Here is an 18,335-nt window from a genome sequence, read left to right on the forward strand (position 1 = left end):
CTCTGTCCAAGTGTTAATTCATTCAACGCTAATGAACCGGATACAAGAAAGTTAAAAAGACTTGCTACCACTTTTTCTTTGAAAAGAATTATATTATTAAACAATATGTAGTTTTAGTTTAGTTTTACTACTGCCGGCACTGCATATGTGACCGAAATATCTAGTATTTGTTGTGAAATTTTATCACTATCTGTGAAAGTTATCACTGTCTATTAAAAGGATTGTATCCCTATTTGAACTTTTATTTATCGACAAAATAGAAAGGAATCATCTAAGAAACAAACAAAGAAAAGAGCCCAGGAAATAAAACAGCAGGGCATCAGAGAAAAATAAGGTTGAAGCAGAACAAGAAAGCTATAAAAAAAATTTTCATACGTTATATTTATCATACATGATTTAGACTTCAGAAACACTTAGAATATTAATAATATAAGTAAATTAATTAACTGCAGCATCCCCTGTATTCATGACATGACAGGTAATTGTTGCTATGACGTCATATTATTGTTAAAGCAGACTGAAACATGGAAAAATAGGAATTAGTTGGGCTAGTTGCCTTCCGATCACTTTTGACCCTTAAAAAGGGCACTAGAACTCTCGATTTTTAATCAAATAAGCCCTATCTAAAGTTTATGCGATGTCCCCTTCCATATAAATTGCCTCTGGGGAAAAAAAAATAACAAAACATTGAAGCCGTATGGCATTTACTCTGATGGTGCCCACATTTGGGAGGTAGCTTATAGTTATAAACAATGTAACTGAAATATTAGTATTCATTTTCATCAGAAAATTTAGTTGGACATGTGGTAGGCTGCTTCTCAGAGTTGGTAGGATATTATAACACAATCATAGCCTTTTTAAACTAAAAAAAGAAACGACCACACAACCAAACCCAGAAACAAAACACATAAAACACGAAAGCATGAGAACGACGCAAAAAAAAAACAAAACAATCCATGATTCCAACATAGTTTTTGGGAATTCAAGATTTTATTTTTATCGCATATAGAGTTGTAGAATATATGATCTTTGCTAATATGTGCTCAACTGACTGAAACAAGAAGTTTTGACGGTAATAATTTAGTTCTTGATACTGTATCAAAAGAATGTCACAAGTTGAAGGAACACCCACCGATAATGGCTGTGTTGCCAAAAGCGAACTTTTTGCAAAAAAAAAAAAACAACAACAAAAAATCGTATTGTTTTCCCTATTGTACCTATCCTTATTGCTGCATTCCTCCAATCCTTCGTTCTTGTGTCTTTTCTTAGTTGATTAATTTGAAAAAAAATTTCAAAAAAAGTCTTACAAAGAAAAAAGATGCATAACTTAGGACAAGCAGAAACAGTCTTAAAACAACTAAGCTTGGAATGATCAGAAATGAGTACAAAAGAATAAATGAAACCGAAAACAAACAATAATTCAAACAAATATGTAATTATATCAAGCATAAATGTATTATAAGAATATGATAATAACTGTCGCAAAACAATAGTAAACGACATCACTGCCATATATCTAGCAAAAATATGACCTTCAAAACCATTTAGCATGACTTTAATTCCATAAAGATTTAATTGGGAGGAATACAATCAAAGAGAAAAAAAAAACTCAAAGCATTACTTAAAATACAAAGTTCTTGACACCATTAAGTTCTAACAAGTCATATTAACATTAACTTACTGCTAAAAATGATCAAAACTTATTGGAGTTTCACATTCTTTTTCTTTTATAACAATCTGGATACAAACGCAACTGTTCAGCGGCAAGCTGTTTAGCTTCCTCTATATACATATTGCGTTCTAATTGGTTGAGACTCTTCCAAGTTTCACCAAGAATAACACTAATGGACCTGTTTAAAAAGAAATGAAGAATAATTACTGACTAGAAAGGGAAACATAAAAAACTAACAGAAATTATTCCGTATATGAAAGAGGCTGTCCCCTCCTCAACGCCTCAAGATTGTATCTCAAGAACTGATTTAGATATTAAGTTGGAACATTCAGAGAATGCTTGAAAAGGAAGATAATCTGACCAAAGAGCAACATATGAACACTACTACTAATACTACTATCACTGCAACGCATCCAACTAATAGTACTGCTTCTACTGCAACTACTTGTAAGGCTAAGAGCATTGAGATGGAAATTTCAAGAAGTATATGAACACACAGGTTATCTAAATTACCTATCAGCAATATCATAGCAATGGCTAATTGTATTAAGCTGAAACTTCCAGGACTTGATGAGAGGGATGTTCAACAGAACAAAACACTACAACAAAACACTACACTACTACTAGTAATACCAATACAACTACAGTGATTACTATTACAACAATCCCAAATGGTATAAAGGTGAAATTTTCAAGGAATTGAGGAGGAGAGGTGAACTGAATCACAACACGCCATTTTATGCCGGTTGTCAAAATGGCGTAACAACAATGTCTTAGGAATAGTTTGTTGTGTAAACAGGAAACTAACAGGGCTGGTAGTGAGGCATGTTGAAGAAACAAGAGGGAAATGCTTGCATCCTAATGCTACTGCTACTACTCATACTAATGTTAATATTATTACTACTTCTTCTACTACTACTACTACTACTACTACTACTATCACCACCGCTAAAGCTACTAAAATTAATTTTACTGCTCCTACTACTGCTGCTGCTATTGAAACTAAGGGTAAAAAGTCGAAAAACTTGGATTGTTTTGAACCTGTATGGAACTAAATCAAAACACACTATGCCCACACATGTTGTCAAGAAGACAAATAAGGAATGTTTCATGAAAGGTTGATGGTATTAAGTTGAAAAACTTTCAGCGTGTGTTGAAGGGGATACTGAAGAAACCAAATGTGCTATGCGCATATTGTCACTATTGCTACCGCAACTATTACTACTATGCAAGTTAAGAGTATTAAGGTGAAGCTTTTAAGGAATATTTAGGCAGATGTTGAACTAAATGAAAATAAACAATCAGCATGTGGATTTTCTAAAAGATCACAAAGAATATCATAGGCAGCGTAATCGCACTGCCTAAGTAAAGAACGATATTGACAGAATGTATTGTTTTTTTTCTCTTTAGACCAGGGCACTTCGTATCGAAGGAGTTGTCGTAGAAACTTCAAAAAGGGCTCAATTGATTGGAAATTGGAGTGGCTTGTGCCGTTTTTAATAGTCGAAAAAGATTGGAAGGCAACTAACAACCCTTCAACGCCTACCATTTACCCAAACACATCCAATCAAAATTTTAAGATAGTAATTTTGTTCAACGTAGTTGATTTCCAGACAGAAATTATATTTTTGAGGACACTCCCCACAGCCCTCAGGGCAAGGAATGTAGGTTATGGCCCAGGGGCATAAAGGTTTTTATAGAAAGCGTTGTCGTAGAAATTTCAGAAAGGGCTCATTTGATTGGAAATTGAAATAGCTAGTACCCTTTTTAATAGTCGAAAGTGATTGGAAGGCATCTAAAACCCCTTCCACGCCCACAATTTATCCAGACACATCCAATCAAAATTTTGGGATATCCATTTTGTTCAAAGTAGTTGAAAGGTCCGGAAATTATATCTTTGAGGATGACAATCCTCCCACAGCCCTCAGGGTAAGGGTTGAAAGCTATGCACTAGGGGCATATAAGGTTTTTATTGAAAATTTTGTTATAGAAACTTGAAAAAGGGCTCATTCCATTGGAAATTCAAAGGGCTAGTACCCTTATTAATAGTCGAAAGTGATTGGAGGGCTAATAACCCTTTCACGCCGACTTTTTCCCCAAACACATCCAATCAGAATTTTTAGATAGTCATTTTGTTCAACGTAATTAAAAGTTTTAGAAATAGGTCTTTGAGTATGATAACCTTCTCAGGGCCCTCAGGGCAAGGGTTGTAAGTTATGCCCTGGGGGAATTAAACGTTTATTACAGATAGCGATGTTGTAGAAGCTTCAAAAAGGGCTAATTCGATTGTAAATTAGAAAAGCTTGTGCCCTTTTTAATAGGTGAAAGTGATTGGAGAATAACTAACACCCCTCTCACATCCACCATTTCCCCAAACACATCCAATCAAAATTTTGAGATAGCCATTTTGTTCAAAGTATTTAAAAAGCTACGAAATTATGTTTTTGAGGAGGATACTCCCCCAACAGCCCTCAGGGAAAGAGTTGTAAGATATGTCCTGGGGGCATATGAGGTTTATTTTTATAGAAAGCGTTGTCCTACAAACTTCAAAAAGGGCTCACTCAATTGAAAATTTAAAGGGCTACTGCCCTTTTTGATATTTGAAAGTAATTGGAGAGCAACTAACCCCCCTCTCACGCCCACCAATTCCCCAAACACATGCAATCAAAATTTTGAGATAACCATTTTCTTCGAAGTAGTTGGAAGGTCTGGAAATTATGTCTCAGAAGATGAAACTCCCCCCAGAGCCCTCAGGGCGAGGGTTTTAAGTTTTGCCTTGGGGGCATATAAGGTTGTTATAGATAGCGCTGTTGTAGAAACTTCAAAAAGGGCTCATTCATTTGGAAATTGACAGGGCTAGTGTCCTTTTTAATAGTCGAAAGTGATTGGAGGGCAACTAAACCCCTCTCATGCCCAACAATTCCCCAAAAACATCCAATCAAAATTTTTAGATAGCCATTTTGTTCAACATATTTAAAAATTCTGGAAATTAGGTCTTTGAAGATGACAACCCCCCTCACAGACCTCAGGGCAAGGGTTGTAAGTTAAGCCCTGGGGGCATATAAGGTTTTTATAGAAAGTGTTGTCGTATAAACTTAAAAAAAGACTCATTCAATTGGAAATTGAAATGGCTGATGCTCTTTTAATTAGTCGAAAGTGATTGGAGGGCAACTAAAACCCCTTTCTCGCCCATCATTTCTCCAAACACATCAAGTCAAAATTTTGGGATAGCCATGATCTTCAACGCAGTTGAAAGGTCCGGAAATTATATCATTGAGCTGGACAGTTCCTCCACAGTCTTCAGGGCAAGGGTTGTAAGTTATGCCCTGGGGGCATATAAGGTTTTATAGAAAGCGTTGTCTTAAAAACTTGAAAAAGGGCTCATTTGATTGGAAATTCAAGGGCTAGTGCCCTTTTTAATAGTTGAAAGTAACTGACAGGCAACTAACTCCCCTCTCACGCCCATTATTCCCTCAAACATAGTTGGGGACTTCGTATCGAATTTTTTTTCATACAAGGGCACTTTGTATCAAAGGAGTTGTCGTGGAAACTTCAAAAAGGGCTCATTCGATTGAAAATTGGAAGGGCTAGTGCCCTTTTTAATAGTCGAAAGTGATTGGAAGGCAACTAACACCCCTTTCAAGCGAACCATTTCCCCAAACACATCCAATCAAAATTTTGAGATAGCCATTTTGTTCAATGTAGTTGAAGGGTCCGAAAATTATTTCTTTGAGGATAACACTCCCCCCAAAGCCCTCAGGGCAAGGGTTGTAAGTTTTGCCCTTGGGGCATATAAGGTTTTTATAGAAATGGCTGTCGTAAAAACTTTGAACAGGGCTCATTCAGTTGAAAATTGAAAGGGCTAGTGCCCTTTTTAATAGTCGAAAGTGATTGGAAGGCACCTAACCCCACTCTCACGCCCACCATTTCCCCAAACACGTCCAATCAAAATTTTGAGATAGCAATTTTGTTCAACGTAGTTGAAAGTTCTGGAAATTATGTTTTTGAGGATGACAGCCCCCCTCACAGCCCTCAGGGCAAGGGTTGTAAGCTATGCCCTGGGGGCATACGGTTTTTATAGAAAGTGATGTTGTAGAAACTTCAAAAAAGAGCTCAGTCGACTGGAAATTGAAAGGGCTAGTGTCCTTTTTAATAGTCGGAAGTGATTGGAGGGCAATTAACCCCCTTTCACGCCCATGACTTCCCCAAACACATCCAATCAAAATTTTGAGATAGTAATTTAGTTCAACGTAGTTGAAAAATATGGAAATTAGGTCTTTGAGGATGACAACCCTATAAAGGTTTTTATAGAAAGTGTTGTCGTAGAAACTTCAAAAAGGCTCATTCGATTGGAAATTAAAAGGGCTAGTGCCTTTTTAATAGTTGAAAGTGATTGGAGAGCAACTAACGCCCTTCTCACACCCACCATTTCCCCAAACCCAACCAATCAAAATTTTGAGATAGCCCTTTTGTTCATAGTAGTCGAAATTTCTGGAAATTAGGTCTTAGACGATGACAACCCCTCACAGCCCTCCGGGCAAGGGTTGTAATTTATGCATAAGGTGTTTATAGAAAGCGTTGACGTAGAAACTCAAAAAGGGCTCTTTCCATTGGAAATTCAAAGGACTAGTTCCCTTTTTAATAGTCAAAAGTGATTGGAGGGCAAACTAATTTCATGCCCACCCTCCCATTTGCCCATTATGTTTAAAAACTAAATGTTGCCTTAAGATTAAATCAAAATGCACTGCGTTAATGCTAATTCCCAATAAGGCATCTTAGCAGTATCCCAAGAATGACTCTGGGTATTATGTTCAAACTTGCGAGGCTACTTCTGCTCTTAAAATTTAACCAAATTAAAATAGCATAAGTGTATCAAAGCTATCAAAGAAGGTAAACAAATTTTTTTCGAATGGTATCAAGTTTTCTATTTCAGGTCAACTAGAGGAGGTATGAAAATAAATTATACACTACTATTTGTGTCCAGATTTTTAAAAGGGTGTATGTTTTTAAAAATTGCTGAAAAATTTTCTCCAGCATACAAATAGCAGGCCAAACTATAAAGTCTTAAAAAAAAACGAAAAGATCTAAAGAATTATTTTCTTTCCTATTATTTTTTAAATTATTATTAGATTTAAACTATTATTTTTAACAATTATTTTTTCCCTGAAAAGACTATGTCAATATAAAACGAACAGAAATTAATTAAAAAAACTTTTTCCACAAAATAAGTTTTTCAAAGAAAATTAAAGAACTCCATTAAACGAAAAAATGAGCAAAAATAAAATCAAATAATCTACCAAGCGTGAAACTACCACAAATCAGCATTGATAAATAAATGAAACCCAAAACGAGCATAAATTACGATAAATAACCGAGTCAAACTCAAAATGAGCAGGAATTAACATGAGTAGCGCTCAAAACCCCTATGCCTTCCCAAGACCAGAACATAATTTTACTGAAAAAAATACCAATGAATGTGTATTATCAGTTTAATATACATATACTGATATTTATTAATCAAAATGTTTATATTATTTGATTTATTAAAGTTATAAAAGTAAAAACATTTATTTTTTCAGTAAAGTGCAAATTATGTTCTGGCCTCAGGAAGGCATAGGGAAACGATGGACTTGACCATCTCATGCTCTTGATGTCAGAAAAAGAAATGCTGGAAAAAGTTGGCCTCAACCAACTTATAGAAAAGTAAAGTTGAAAAGCCACACAGCCTTAAAGTTTAGCTTATTTTCTTTGTCTGGATTTTGCTTTTATACCTGAGTTTTTCTCTACACTATATGACAATTTTCCGCAACTAATAAACATTATTTTAATACCTGAAAAACGAAGTAACAAATATCAATTGTCAAAGGCACCTACCCGAACTTGTCGGCACATTTGGGACGCCCCTCCCAAAGGTAAAAGGCTAGTGACGCCCCTGGTTGTAGTGACAGTATTTCTAGTAGCGGTGTGCGCATAACACCTTTGGTTTCTCCAACATCCCCTTGAAAACAGGATGAAAGTTTCAACTTAATACCATCAACCGTTCCTGAAGCATTACTGAGACGTCCTTTTGACATCCTGTGTGAGCACGATTAGTTCCAATCTAATTCAATACAGTTTCAATATTCCCAAGATTTTTTGCCTTAACACCCAAGGATTTATTAGCACTAGTACAAAAAGTAATAGTAGTAGCAATATAATTAATAGTAGTAGGATAGAAGTGGTAATAATAGTAGCAGTAGTATGAGTAAAAGCAGTAGCAATAGGATGCAAACATTTCGTTTTGGTTACTTCAACATCCCCCCCCCCAACAAGCCCAGTAAGTTTCAACTTCACACACCAAGTTGTTCCTAATAATTTGCTGTTACGCCCTTTTGAAAACCTGCATACATATGGTATTTGGTGATCCGATTCTCCTACCCCTCAAAATTCCACCTTCAAACCCTTGGGCATAGCTGTAGTAGTAGTCACAGTAATTGTGTTATTAATAATAGTAGCATCAATAGTAATAGCACTAGTACTAGTAGAAACAGTTGAATTAATGTGTGGTATTTTGGTCAGCTGCATATACCTCTTATCAAATCCTGGAAGTTTCAATTTAATACAATTAGCCGTTGCTGTGACATTACTGATATGTCCTATTGACAAACTATATCTTCATATACTTCTTGAAATATTCATCTCAATGCTCTTAGGTTTAAAAGTGGTTGTTATAGAAGTAGTGGTTGAAGCAGTATTAGTATCAGTAGTAAATGTAGCAGTGGTAGTAAAGTTAGTTAGCTTTTCGGACAATTCATTTTACCCTTTAAGCATTCTCTGAAAATACCAGCTTAATACCCAAATCCATTCTTAAGATACACTCCTTTGTCAGTGTTCATGCACATAGTATTTTTTTTTTTATTTATTTCAAATTTCCCTTCAATATTGTAAATATTAAATATAAAAATAAGTTTTTTTAACTGAAAGTAAGGAGCGACATTAAATGCTTAAAACGAACCGAAATTATTCCGTATATGAAAGGGGCTGTCCCCTCCTCAACGCCTCGCTCTTTACGCTAAAGTTTTTATTGTTTTAAAAACAGAGTTTTGAGAAATACTCAGACTTTAGCGTAAAGAGCGAGGCATTGAGGAGGGGACAGCCCCTTTCATATACGGAATAATTTCTGTTCGTTTTAAGTTTTAATGTCTCTCTTTACTTTCAGTTAAAAAACTTGTTTTTTTTATTAATTTTTGAACGTTTTTGAATTAATGCAGGTTTTGATTTTGGCTTACCGTACATGAATAATTAAAACAAAATTTGCATATTAATTTTACTTTTATTTGGTTAAATGGCTTTCTCGAAAGTTGTTTAATTTTATTTACAAACGTTTTTATTAGTAATAAATATAGGTAACTTACGAATTAACTTACGTAACGAACTTCTATATTCATATGTTTTCAATACGTATATGAAGGGGTTCGCCCCTATTCAATACCTCGCTATTTACACTTAAGTTCGAATTTTGTTTCAATTTTTTAAAATTGACCCCTTAACCACAAAGGCCGTTAATTAGAATAAATAGCTCTTATGAAAGTACTAAAAAATCTTTGGCTTATAAAGCGAGGTATTGACTAGGGGGCGAACCCAATCAAATACGTAATAATTTATGTTCGTTTTAAGTTTTGATGTTGCTCCTTACTTTCAATTGAAAAGCTTGTTTTTTTTTATTTATTTTCTGATCGTTTTTTCAAATAATGCTGGGAAATCCGGCGCCCCCTTCATACCAATGTCCCTTCTCCCATGAAAAGATCCTCCCACATAACCCCCGACCCACCCCACTAAAAGAAAAAAATACCCCTGAAAACGTCTGTATACTTCCCAATAACACATACTATATGTAAACATTGGGTAAAGTTCATAACTTTCAGCCCTCCTCTCGGGGACTTTGGGGGATTAACCCATTCTCAGAGTCATAGTTATTATATTTTCGACCATCTTGAACAAAATGGCTATCTCAAAATTTTTAACAGGTGACTTTGGGGAAAAATGAGCGTGGGAGGGGGCCAAGTTGCCCTGCAATTTTTTGGTCACTTAAAAAGGGTGCTAGAACTTTTAATTTCCGTTTGAATGAGCCCTCCCACGATATTCGAGGACCACTGGGTCAATACGATCACCCCTGAAAAAAGAAAACAAGTAAACACGCATCCGTGATATTTCTTCTGGCAAAAAATACAAAACTCCACATTTTTGAAGATAGGAGCTTGAAATCTCTACAGTAGGGTTCTCTGATACGCTGAATCTGGTGGTGTGATTTTCATTAAGGTTCTATAGCTTTAAGGGGAGTTTTCTCCTTTTTTCGAAAATCAGGCAAATTTTCTCAGGGGCGTAACTGGTGGGTAAGAATAAACCTGATGAAACTTATATATTTGAAATCAGCATTAAAAACTTGATTCTTTTGATGTATCTATTGGTAGCAAAATTCTGTTTTTTAGAGTTTCGGTTACTATTGAGCCGGGTCGTTCCTTACTTACAGTTCGTTACCACGAACTGTTTGATAGTAGTAAAATAGTATAAGTAGTAGTGGTTGAAGTAGTAGTGATGGTAGTTGTAGTAGTAGTAGAAGGGCCTTATTGACTCCGACGATTACACCACCCCTTCGAATCCCGATCCGGACACTTTTTTTAAAAACTCCCACGAGTACACCAAATAAGGGCATAGACTCCCTAGGGAGAATGATTACGTAATGGGGTCAATGACCTCTTTTTCCAAGGTCGATTTATTTGATGTTTCTATGTGTAATAACTCCGGGACGAAGGTTGCACATGCGCATTGAATTCTAACGGGAACAATGTTATTGATCTAGGACTCGAGGGGGAAGTGAATTTCCGAGAACTTGATTGCGTAATCGATCGTGAATGTCATGGTGTCCAGAAATAGTATTTGTTGTTGTTGCTCTCGCCCAAATGTTATGACATTCCCGGAAACAGTTAGATCACGTGTTTCCTTCTCAGCCAATCAGCGAGTCGGTTATATCCTCCTTCTCAGCCAATCAGAGGGCTTGTTTACATATTAGTTACGGTGTGACTTTAAGAGCCGGGTTTTTTTGCTATAGTGGTATTGGTCTGTGACTAGAATTAAATGGAGTGAGAAGAAGAGTTTGACTTTACTCATTTGGAGATATATTTGTGTTGATGGCGATGAGTGGAATGTTTACACTATTAGAAGTTGATAGTGGAGTTGATGATAATAGTACAAGAGCACCAAACATTGCGGTGGAAATCACGAAAGGATCGTGGCTTTGTCTGGAATGGGATGCAGTATATGCAAGATATGTAATATCCTTGAACAAATTTAAAATGGAGGATCAATTATGTTTCGCTTCAAAAGTTTATATAGCACATGTGAATAGACTTCAATGTGCTTTAAGTACATTAGTGAAACATGTTGAAGACAATAAACTCTATCACTAATTGTACATGCTTTTCTGGTTAGAGCTGACGAATCAGGGTCAGTCTAGAGTCAACAGTCAGAGTGAAAGGATTGAAAAATGAATAAATTTGAGAAAGAGAGAATTAGATCAAATCTAGTGTTTATGGAAAAAAATTTGATTTTGGATGATGATTTTCTCGAGTTATCTCTTAAACGCAGGATATTCTCTTGTCAGGGAAAACTTGACAATATAATGAGGAGTGATTCTCCTCAATTGGACTATTGTATGAAACTTTTAAAATGTGATTCAAATGCTTATACCCAATTTAATGATATATTAATTGGAACAAGGCAAAATCATATTGTAGATATACTTTTGAAAACATTGCCAATGGATTCAATATAGATGGCTCTCCCATCCTTCAACAGAGGTAATGTTACAGAGCTACTCCTCTCTCCCACATTTCCATCTCGTTGAATTTATCGAACGAAGAGGATCAGTTTCGTTTTAGCTGTGAGTGAGTTGACATCGGAGACCAAAATGTTCTATATATGTCCCTTTTGCATGTACACTCTTGGTAGTTGGAATCAATGTGAGAATTGTACAATTATTGATGACTATAGAGAAAAGAGTAAATTATGTAATCATTGTAAATAACATATAGGCTATGAAGAACAAATTAAAGGATGTAATTAATTTCTTTAGGAGGTGTGTGACTCTCATCCTAGAGGGCACCTGTGCTCCAATTGTCACTATGATAAATGTGATCAGTGGGATAATACTTACCCCGCTATGATTGGAATGAATCCCAAACGTGTTTTCAGTTTATTTCTACGAGATTGGTATCGTCGTGGATTTAAATTATTCTGGGAAGAGGAATCTGGTCTACGATTCAACTGTTGGGGTAACAAGACAATTTGGTTTCCACTTCATCGTTGTGATGACACCACCTGCAATGACTATAAACCAAGTGATTTTTATTTGGCAGTTACCGAATGTGATTCACCATTTGAAAACACTGTATGTGATATTGCTTCAAATAGACAGATTGAAACTCTTGAATTTCATAATATGAATGCAAATAGTAGAATTGACTATACAAAGAGATATGACAGGAGTGAAGTTACATTATATTATAGAAAATGTGACCCTGACTTTGCAGTCAATTAAGATCAATATACAGTGAATCCAAATGATTTACCACCATTAGTGGTTCACGGTAGTTGTCTATACACCGAAGATGAAAAAATCTAAAGTGAAGATTTAAAGACATTGTTGTATATATCTGCATTTTATTAGTAAACAAATTCACAAACATTTTTTAAGCACTTTACTCTTAGGGCACTAAAATCAATACTATATAGGTCTGAGAGGATATTTTCCACTAGAAAGTCATTCAGACGTGGATTGTCACCGTAAATGTGGAGAAACTGCTTGTAAGTATAGCCGCGACCTCGGATCATAAAAGATAGTAGTGCATCGAAGCAGCGTCATTTAGTTGTTAGATCCTGTCGATTCGTTCAATTTTAAATACGATATGTTCCAGTGATATTGAGACCGTATCTGCTGTGGAACTTGTAGACGGTATAGCGTAGACAATTAGGGTCAAAAAATTCAATTGCTTGATCTGTTTGATGGATGTATAACCACTGACCCGTCAACACAGTTGATGGACTGCTATTAAAAATAATCAAAGTATTGTTAACACTTTGAATTTTTCAAAGAAAGTTCGAGGGCAGACAATAGGATTTGTACTGAGATATGTAGGGGTCCATATTAAATACATTAATTATTTGAGTGGTGTTCATGGTGCTAAGTCTAGTATAACACTACATTTGGGCGTGATTCCCAATAGGTATCATATTGGTTTAGTGAGATTAGTGCAATACTCTCTGCTAATGAATTCGCACATGTAAACTCTAAACATATAGTCACCGTACGTACTACAATCATATTCTGCGTGCCCGAAAAATCCAATACAATGATACCATGTGTTTTAGCAAACATATCTTCGGTTATACCATTTTCAAATAGTTGAGAGTCATGATCTAGGGTTTGCATGGTTAACTCGTACAGTGTTCTATAGGATTGATCAAAAGATAGATTGTAGAGTGGGATGTCGTTTACTTTGCACACAAGAGATGAAAGTCCAAACATCTCGAATTTATGTGGGCATTCAGACCATGATCCTATTGCACTGGCGCTTTTTACAAAGGCCAAAGCCAATTTCTAGGGGATTTCGCCATTGATAAAGGATGAATCGGTGAAGGTGCGTGAGCCCATGGCAATATGACGTTGATTGGTGATTTTATGAGGAACAAGTAGTTTAATATTGTTACCATTGGCTCTCAGTTTTTCCACGGCCAAAGCAACAGAACTCATGACCTGTTGTTTGCGTACATGAAGTATTGCCGAGGTGAGGGAGAGACTTATATCGAGATTGGCAGCAAGTTCTTTTCTCAATATGAAATTGGAGGGTGCAAGCGTTAGTTTTATATCCACTTTAACATTGGGGGGCAGCCATTGGGGTATATTAAATATTTCATGATAAATTTTTCCAACTAGATGTAATTCAGTAGTTGTAGCATTTTTAAGTGCATCTGTACTATCAGTATTAGTAATATATTCATATCCATTGGAGGCGCCTCTCAATTCCTTGTATGACTTGGGTGTCATCAGCATGAATTGCATATAGCTGGTATAATTTGAGAGATTGGTGCTTGTGCTCACCAGCGTGCCATTGATGTAGACACTAATTTGACGAAATAAATTATGTAATATACAATTTTCATAGGATATTCCATCGGCCCGAATCGGCATTGTATTATCGGATTTCCGGACTTTCATTTGTAAATCTAAAAATGTTGAAGACATGTCCATAAAGTAGTCTTCATTGGAATAAATTTGAAAGTGGATATTATCAGAGAGGGATTGTTGTGGATAAAATTGTTCATAGTATCCATGCTTGACACTCACATCGACATTTTCAGCATTGAATAGATTCAATGATGCGGTGATTGAAGGTTGAGAATCCTTATGCGGTAGGTAGGACATTTTAGGAGAAGAAATCTTGTTTCGATCTGACAATTTTCTTCCTGAGGCTTCTGTTTACAGCACGTGTCGGCTTTTTCCTTCTTTTCTTTGACAAAAGGGATGTCTTACGTTTCCGTCCTGAGTAGAGACTGATGAGTGATGCATTGTTTCTCGACCTTTTTAAACCTTTACCATTTTGTTTTAATCTCTCACCAAGGGTTCGCGCACTGGACCTAAGATTTTCTGTAGCACTTTTTTAAAATCCTTGCCAGTGCCCCAATGGTATAGTGTAGAGGATGCAAAATCTGTCGCAGCCGGTACAAGATATTTTCTAGCCAGTGGTAGTGAAGAGCGAAACAACTTAGCAAACCAGATGCCAAGACCATAGCCAGACACTGACGAGTGTCCCTTGTAATAGTCCATTCCATTGCCCAGTTGTCTTGGGCCAAGAGTATTAACATAGCAGTAAATATCAGGACAAGTGAATAACACTTTTTTATTAGACATATTGCTTTTGAACGATGGGTCGAAAATGGCATGTAATCACAGCCAAACCTTTTGAAATTGCTATTGGATCACCCAAATCGGTTCTTAGTGTTAACTGACAGAGTTCCAAATAGGACGTGTTTACGGGAATATACTGAAGATGCTTTATATTGTAGTGATGAATATGTTCTTGATTGGTTTTTCGTTCAAGAACTCGTAGGAGGGGAACATTTGAATTACCAACCCGAGATGTTTCCACAAATGAAGCGTAGAGAAATATACGGTGCCGAAGGCCGGCCGCGGGGCCGAAGGCCGGCCGGCCGCGGGCGGGGAGGGGGGGACCCACACCTTTAAATTCATCAAGTTCAAATGTGCTAGTTCATGTTCCCTGAGTGTGTGTATTTTCTGTTGTAAAAAAAGTGCCAGGTATAGACAAGTGTTTTTATTGTACAAAAAGTGTTGTATAGAATAGTGTTGATGATGTACAAAAAGTGTTTTTTATTGTACATAAATTATTTTAAATAAAAGTGTTTTTAAAGACAATAATTGCTTATTTATAAAGTGTTATCATTGTTCATGTTGAACAAATAGAGTTTTCATTTTGACCTTAAAATATTCTCATGTTGAACAATTGTTATTTTTATCATTGTTCATGTTGAACAAATATTTTCATGCAGTGTCAAAATAAATGCTGCCATGAAATATTGTTTTTGTTGTTCTTGAATAGATAGATCCATGGTGGAAATTACTACTTATTCATTGAGGACATATGATTTACAGTTAGTTGTATTCTAACTGTTGTCAGCAGCATGTATCAATTTAAAACACCCTTCAGATCATTTCTGTGTGGTCCGTGAATGTCGGGGAAAACAACACTTTTAACTAGAATAATTCAAAATTGCGATAAAATGTTTTTGGAAAAACCGAAAAAATCTACTATTGCCATAGCATTTGGCAGGAGTCCTATGATAAAATAAAAGTTATTACCACAACCATACAAATACGATTCATACGAGGACTTGATGTTTTCAATAGTAATGAATCGAACTCGTGGCTGATTATTGATGATTTGGCTGAATCCATTGAACAGTTCTCACAGGAAATGCTACAACTGTTCACCGTTCTCTCTCATCATGAACACATTTCCGTTACCCTCGTTCTACACAATCTGTTTCATCAGAGCAAATGTATGCGAACCCTTGCTTTGAATTGCACCGTCTATATTATCTATCGAGTCGTGCGTGATTCTAGCTCGCTCATAACTCTCAATAAGCAGATATACCCCAGCGCCCCAAAATTTATGTTGTAAGCGTACACTCAGGCGACTAGCAATCCCTACGGTTACATTTTGCTGGATCTTAATCAGAGCACGCCCGAGGATCTACGTATAGTCACCGACATTTTCAACAATGAAATTACAGTATATCTTCCAGTGAACAGTAGAAAAGACTATCAGTTGCCATTATGACACTGAAGAAACTACACGAACAACGGCATCTGTTTTCCGTTTTAAGCACTTCAAAACCATTGCTTAGGAAGGCTATACTCAAACATGGTGTTGACAATGATTTCATTAATCTAATATCTGAATTGTGTTTGAATTTAATTGAGGGCAATGTTCAACTGCCAGAAGGTGTTAGACAACAGACAAAGCAACATCGTTCCACTGTCCGCGCCTTGGCTTTAAAAAAAAAGGTAAACAATATTAAAAGAACACGTCTCCTTCAAGCAGGCGGTAGCTTTTTCACACTTTTATTACCGATAATCGCAGGACTTGTAAGCAGTTTCTCTAGATGGCAAAACCATATAAATTGACACCATTTGAACTTGTCCTCTCGCCCATCGAACATTTCGAAGACAATCTAAGCAAATTCATTAACGATGAGAATATTGCCGATGACAAAAAACTGCTTTTACTTCAAGATGCATTGCGACGTGTGGACAAACATAAACCATATCGTGAGAGACCCACCGTCGCCGATCCCTCTAAACAGGAAACATCTCCTCAAGATTCTGCAGCACTGCAATCAAAGGAGAAGGAATTGAATTCGATTGTATTGAAAATTGGAAACCTATTGCCACTCACCTATCGAGAACAGAGTAAAAGAGTATTTTCATATCTCATGTTGGAAACTGGCGATCAAGTTCAAGTCGACAGCACCGGGAAACGAATTTTAATTCAGGGAAAAAGTTATGATCTCGTTGATTTAATTTATGATATGGTGACGAATCATAAAGGACTCTTATCCTTTGACGATAATCTATACACCTTTCTGTATGTATAAAACTTTCCAAAAAGTCACATTGGCAATAAGAAAATTCTAAAAAAACTAAGAGAATATAGTCCTCCAATAACACCATTTAAAAAAGAAGAAGATTCAATATGTGAAGATGCTAGGAGCGTCACTGATTTTACAATACCTGTGGCTGCTAGTCAAAAGCGAGGACGAATTGATTCGCCCGCCAGTGTGCAAAAGGGGAGTGGACATTACACTACGTGTTTACGTTCAAAATGGATGAAGTTCTGAAAGGTGTTTATGAAAATATTGGCGAGGTATGGAGTTTAAGTTCCCCCAAAATACTCTCTAAAGCTGTGTCCGGCGTCATATCAACTAAAGCAACAGAGTACGTAGAGAGTTAGCGAATCGGCACTCTGTATAAGAGTCATAAGCTTAACGGTAAACACAATCATAAAACCCAAGCTTATTTAACTCTGCAGATAATGCAATTGGATATTTTAAATCTAGACACACTTCAACGGCGTCACAATGCACCCTACAAATATATTCTGATGGCAATCAGTGTCTTTAGTTACTATGCCTATGCCATTCCACTACAGTCAAAGAGAGGTGTTGAAGTTGCTCGGGCCATTGAAAGTATTCTTGAGCAGTATTCGTATAGAAATATTAAATCGGATTGTGGCAGTGAATTTGTTAATCCCCATGTGCAAAAGTTTTTTATGAAATATAATACTGCACTTTATCATAGTCAAAGTCTGATAAAGGCTGCAATGGCTTAACGATTAATAATAACGATTCGTCTATTAATTTCAAGATATAGCACTTTTAAAAATAAACCGGATTTTATTCATTATTTAGATAAAATCATGTTGATTTATAATCAACGACCCCATCGATCTCTGTCCAACTCTACACCAACGGATGTTCACTATAGTGAAAATACATTTGATACTGTTCTAAAGCAATACTCCAAGAGTGAAAAGGAGAAAAAGAAGAAGAAATTCAATGTTGGTGATACTGTTCGAATTAATAGAACCACCAATATTTTTGAAAAGAGGAATTATTAATGGAGCACCGAACTTTTTAAAGTGTCCAAAATCCTGGACACTGAGTTCATGACATATCGAATGCGAGACACCAAGGATGATGAGATTCTCATCGGTTCTTATGAATATGAACTGCAAAAGGTTAGAAACACTAGTGAAATTTATCAAATTGAAAAGATATTAAAGAGTCGTACACACCATGGTAAGAGATAGTTGCTTGTTCGCTGGCTAGGATACAACTCGGATTTTGATTCTTGGGTCAGTGCTGAAGACATTAACAATGCCCAATGATTTCTATGTGACTTTCATGTCCAATGTTTCTGATCCTCTCTACAATGATCTGAATAGAACAAGTGATTTTTGGACGAAACTCTCCCCACCATCAAATTCGACGGAAAGTATGAAGTGGCTCTTGTCGACTGTATTCTCAAAAATACCTATGACATCCTGAG

The 18,335-nt window shown here is 36.2% G+C and overlaps 1 protein-coding gene across 1 annotated transcript in view; it reads right to left on the minus strand.

Annotated features, from left to right (window-relative positions):
* Positions 1 to 967: 967 nt before the first annotated feature.
* LOC148948003 (uncharacterized) overlaps positions 968 to 18,335 on the minus strand; it is an 88,677-nt gene continuing 71,309 nt past the window's right edge. Inside the window, exon 7 of the mRNA XM_089095642.1 lies at positions 968 to 1,850. Within this exon, the coding sequence (XP_088951768.1) occupies positions 1,712 to 1,850 (139 nt within the window). The 3' untranslated portion in view covers positions 968 to 1,711. The remainder of the gene's footprint in view (positions 1,851 to 18,335) is intronic.

The sequence above is a fragment of the Artemia sp. Qi Xiang Cuo genome, chromosome 10 (assembly GCF_049724085.1).
Source record: "Artemia sp. Qi Xiang Cuo chromosome 10, ASM4972408v1, whole genome shotgun sequence".
Taxonomy (NCBI): Eukaryota; Metazoa; Arthropoda; class Branchiopoda; order Anostraca; family Artemiidae; genus Artemia; species Artemia sp. Qi Xiang Cuo.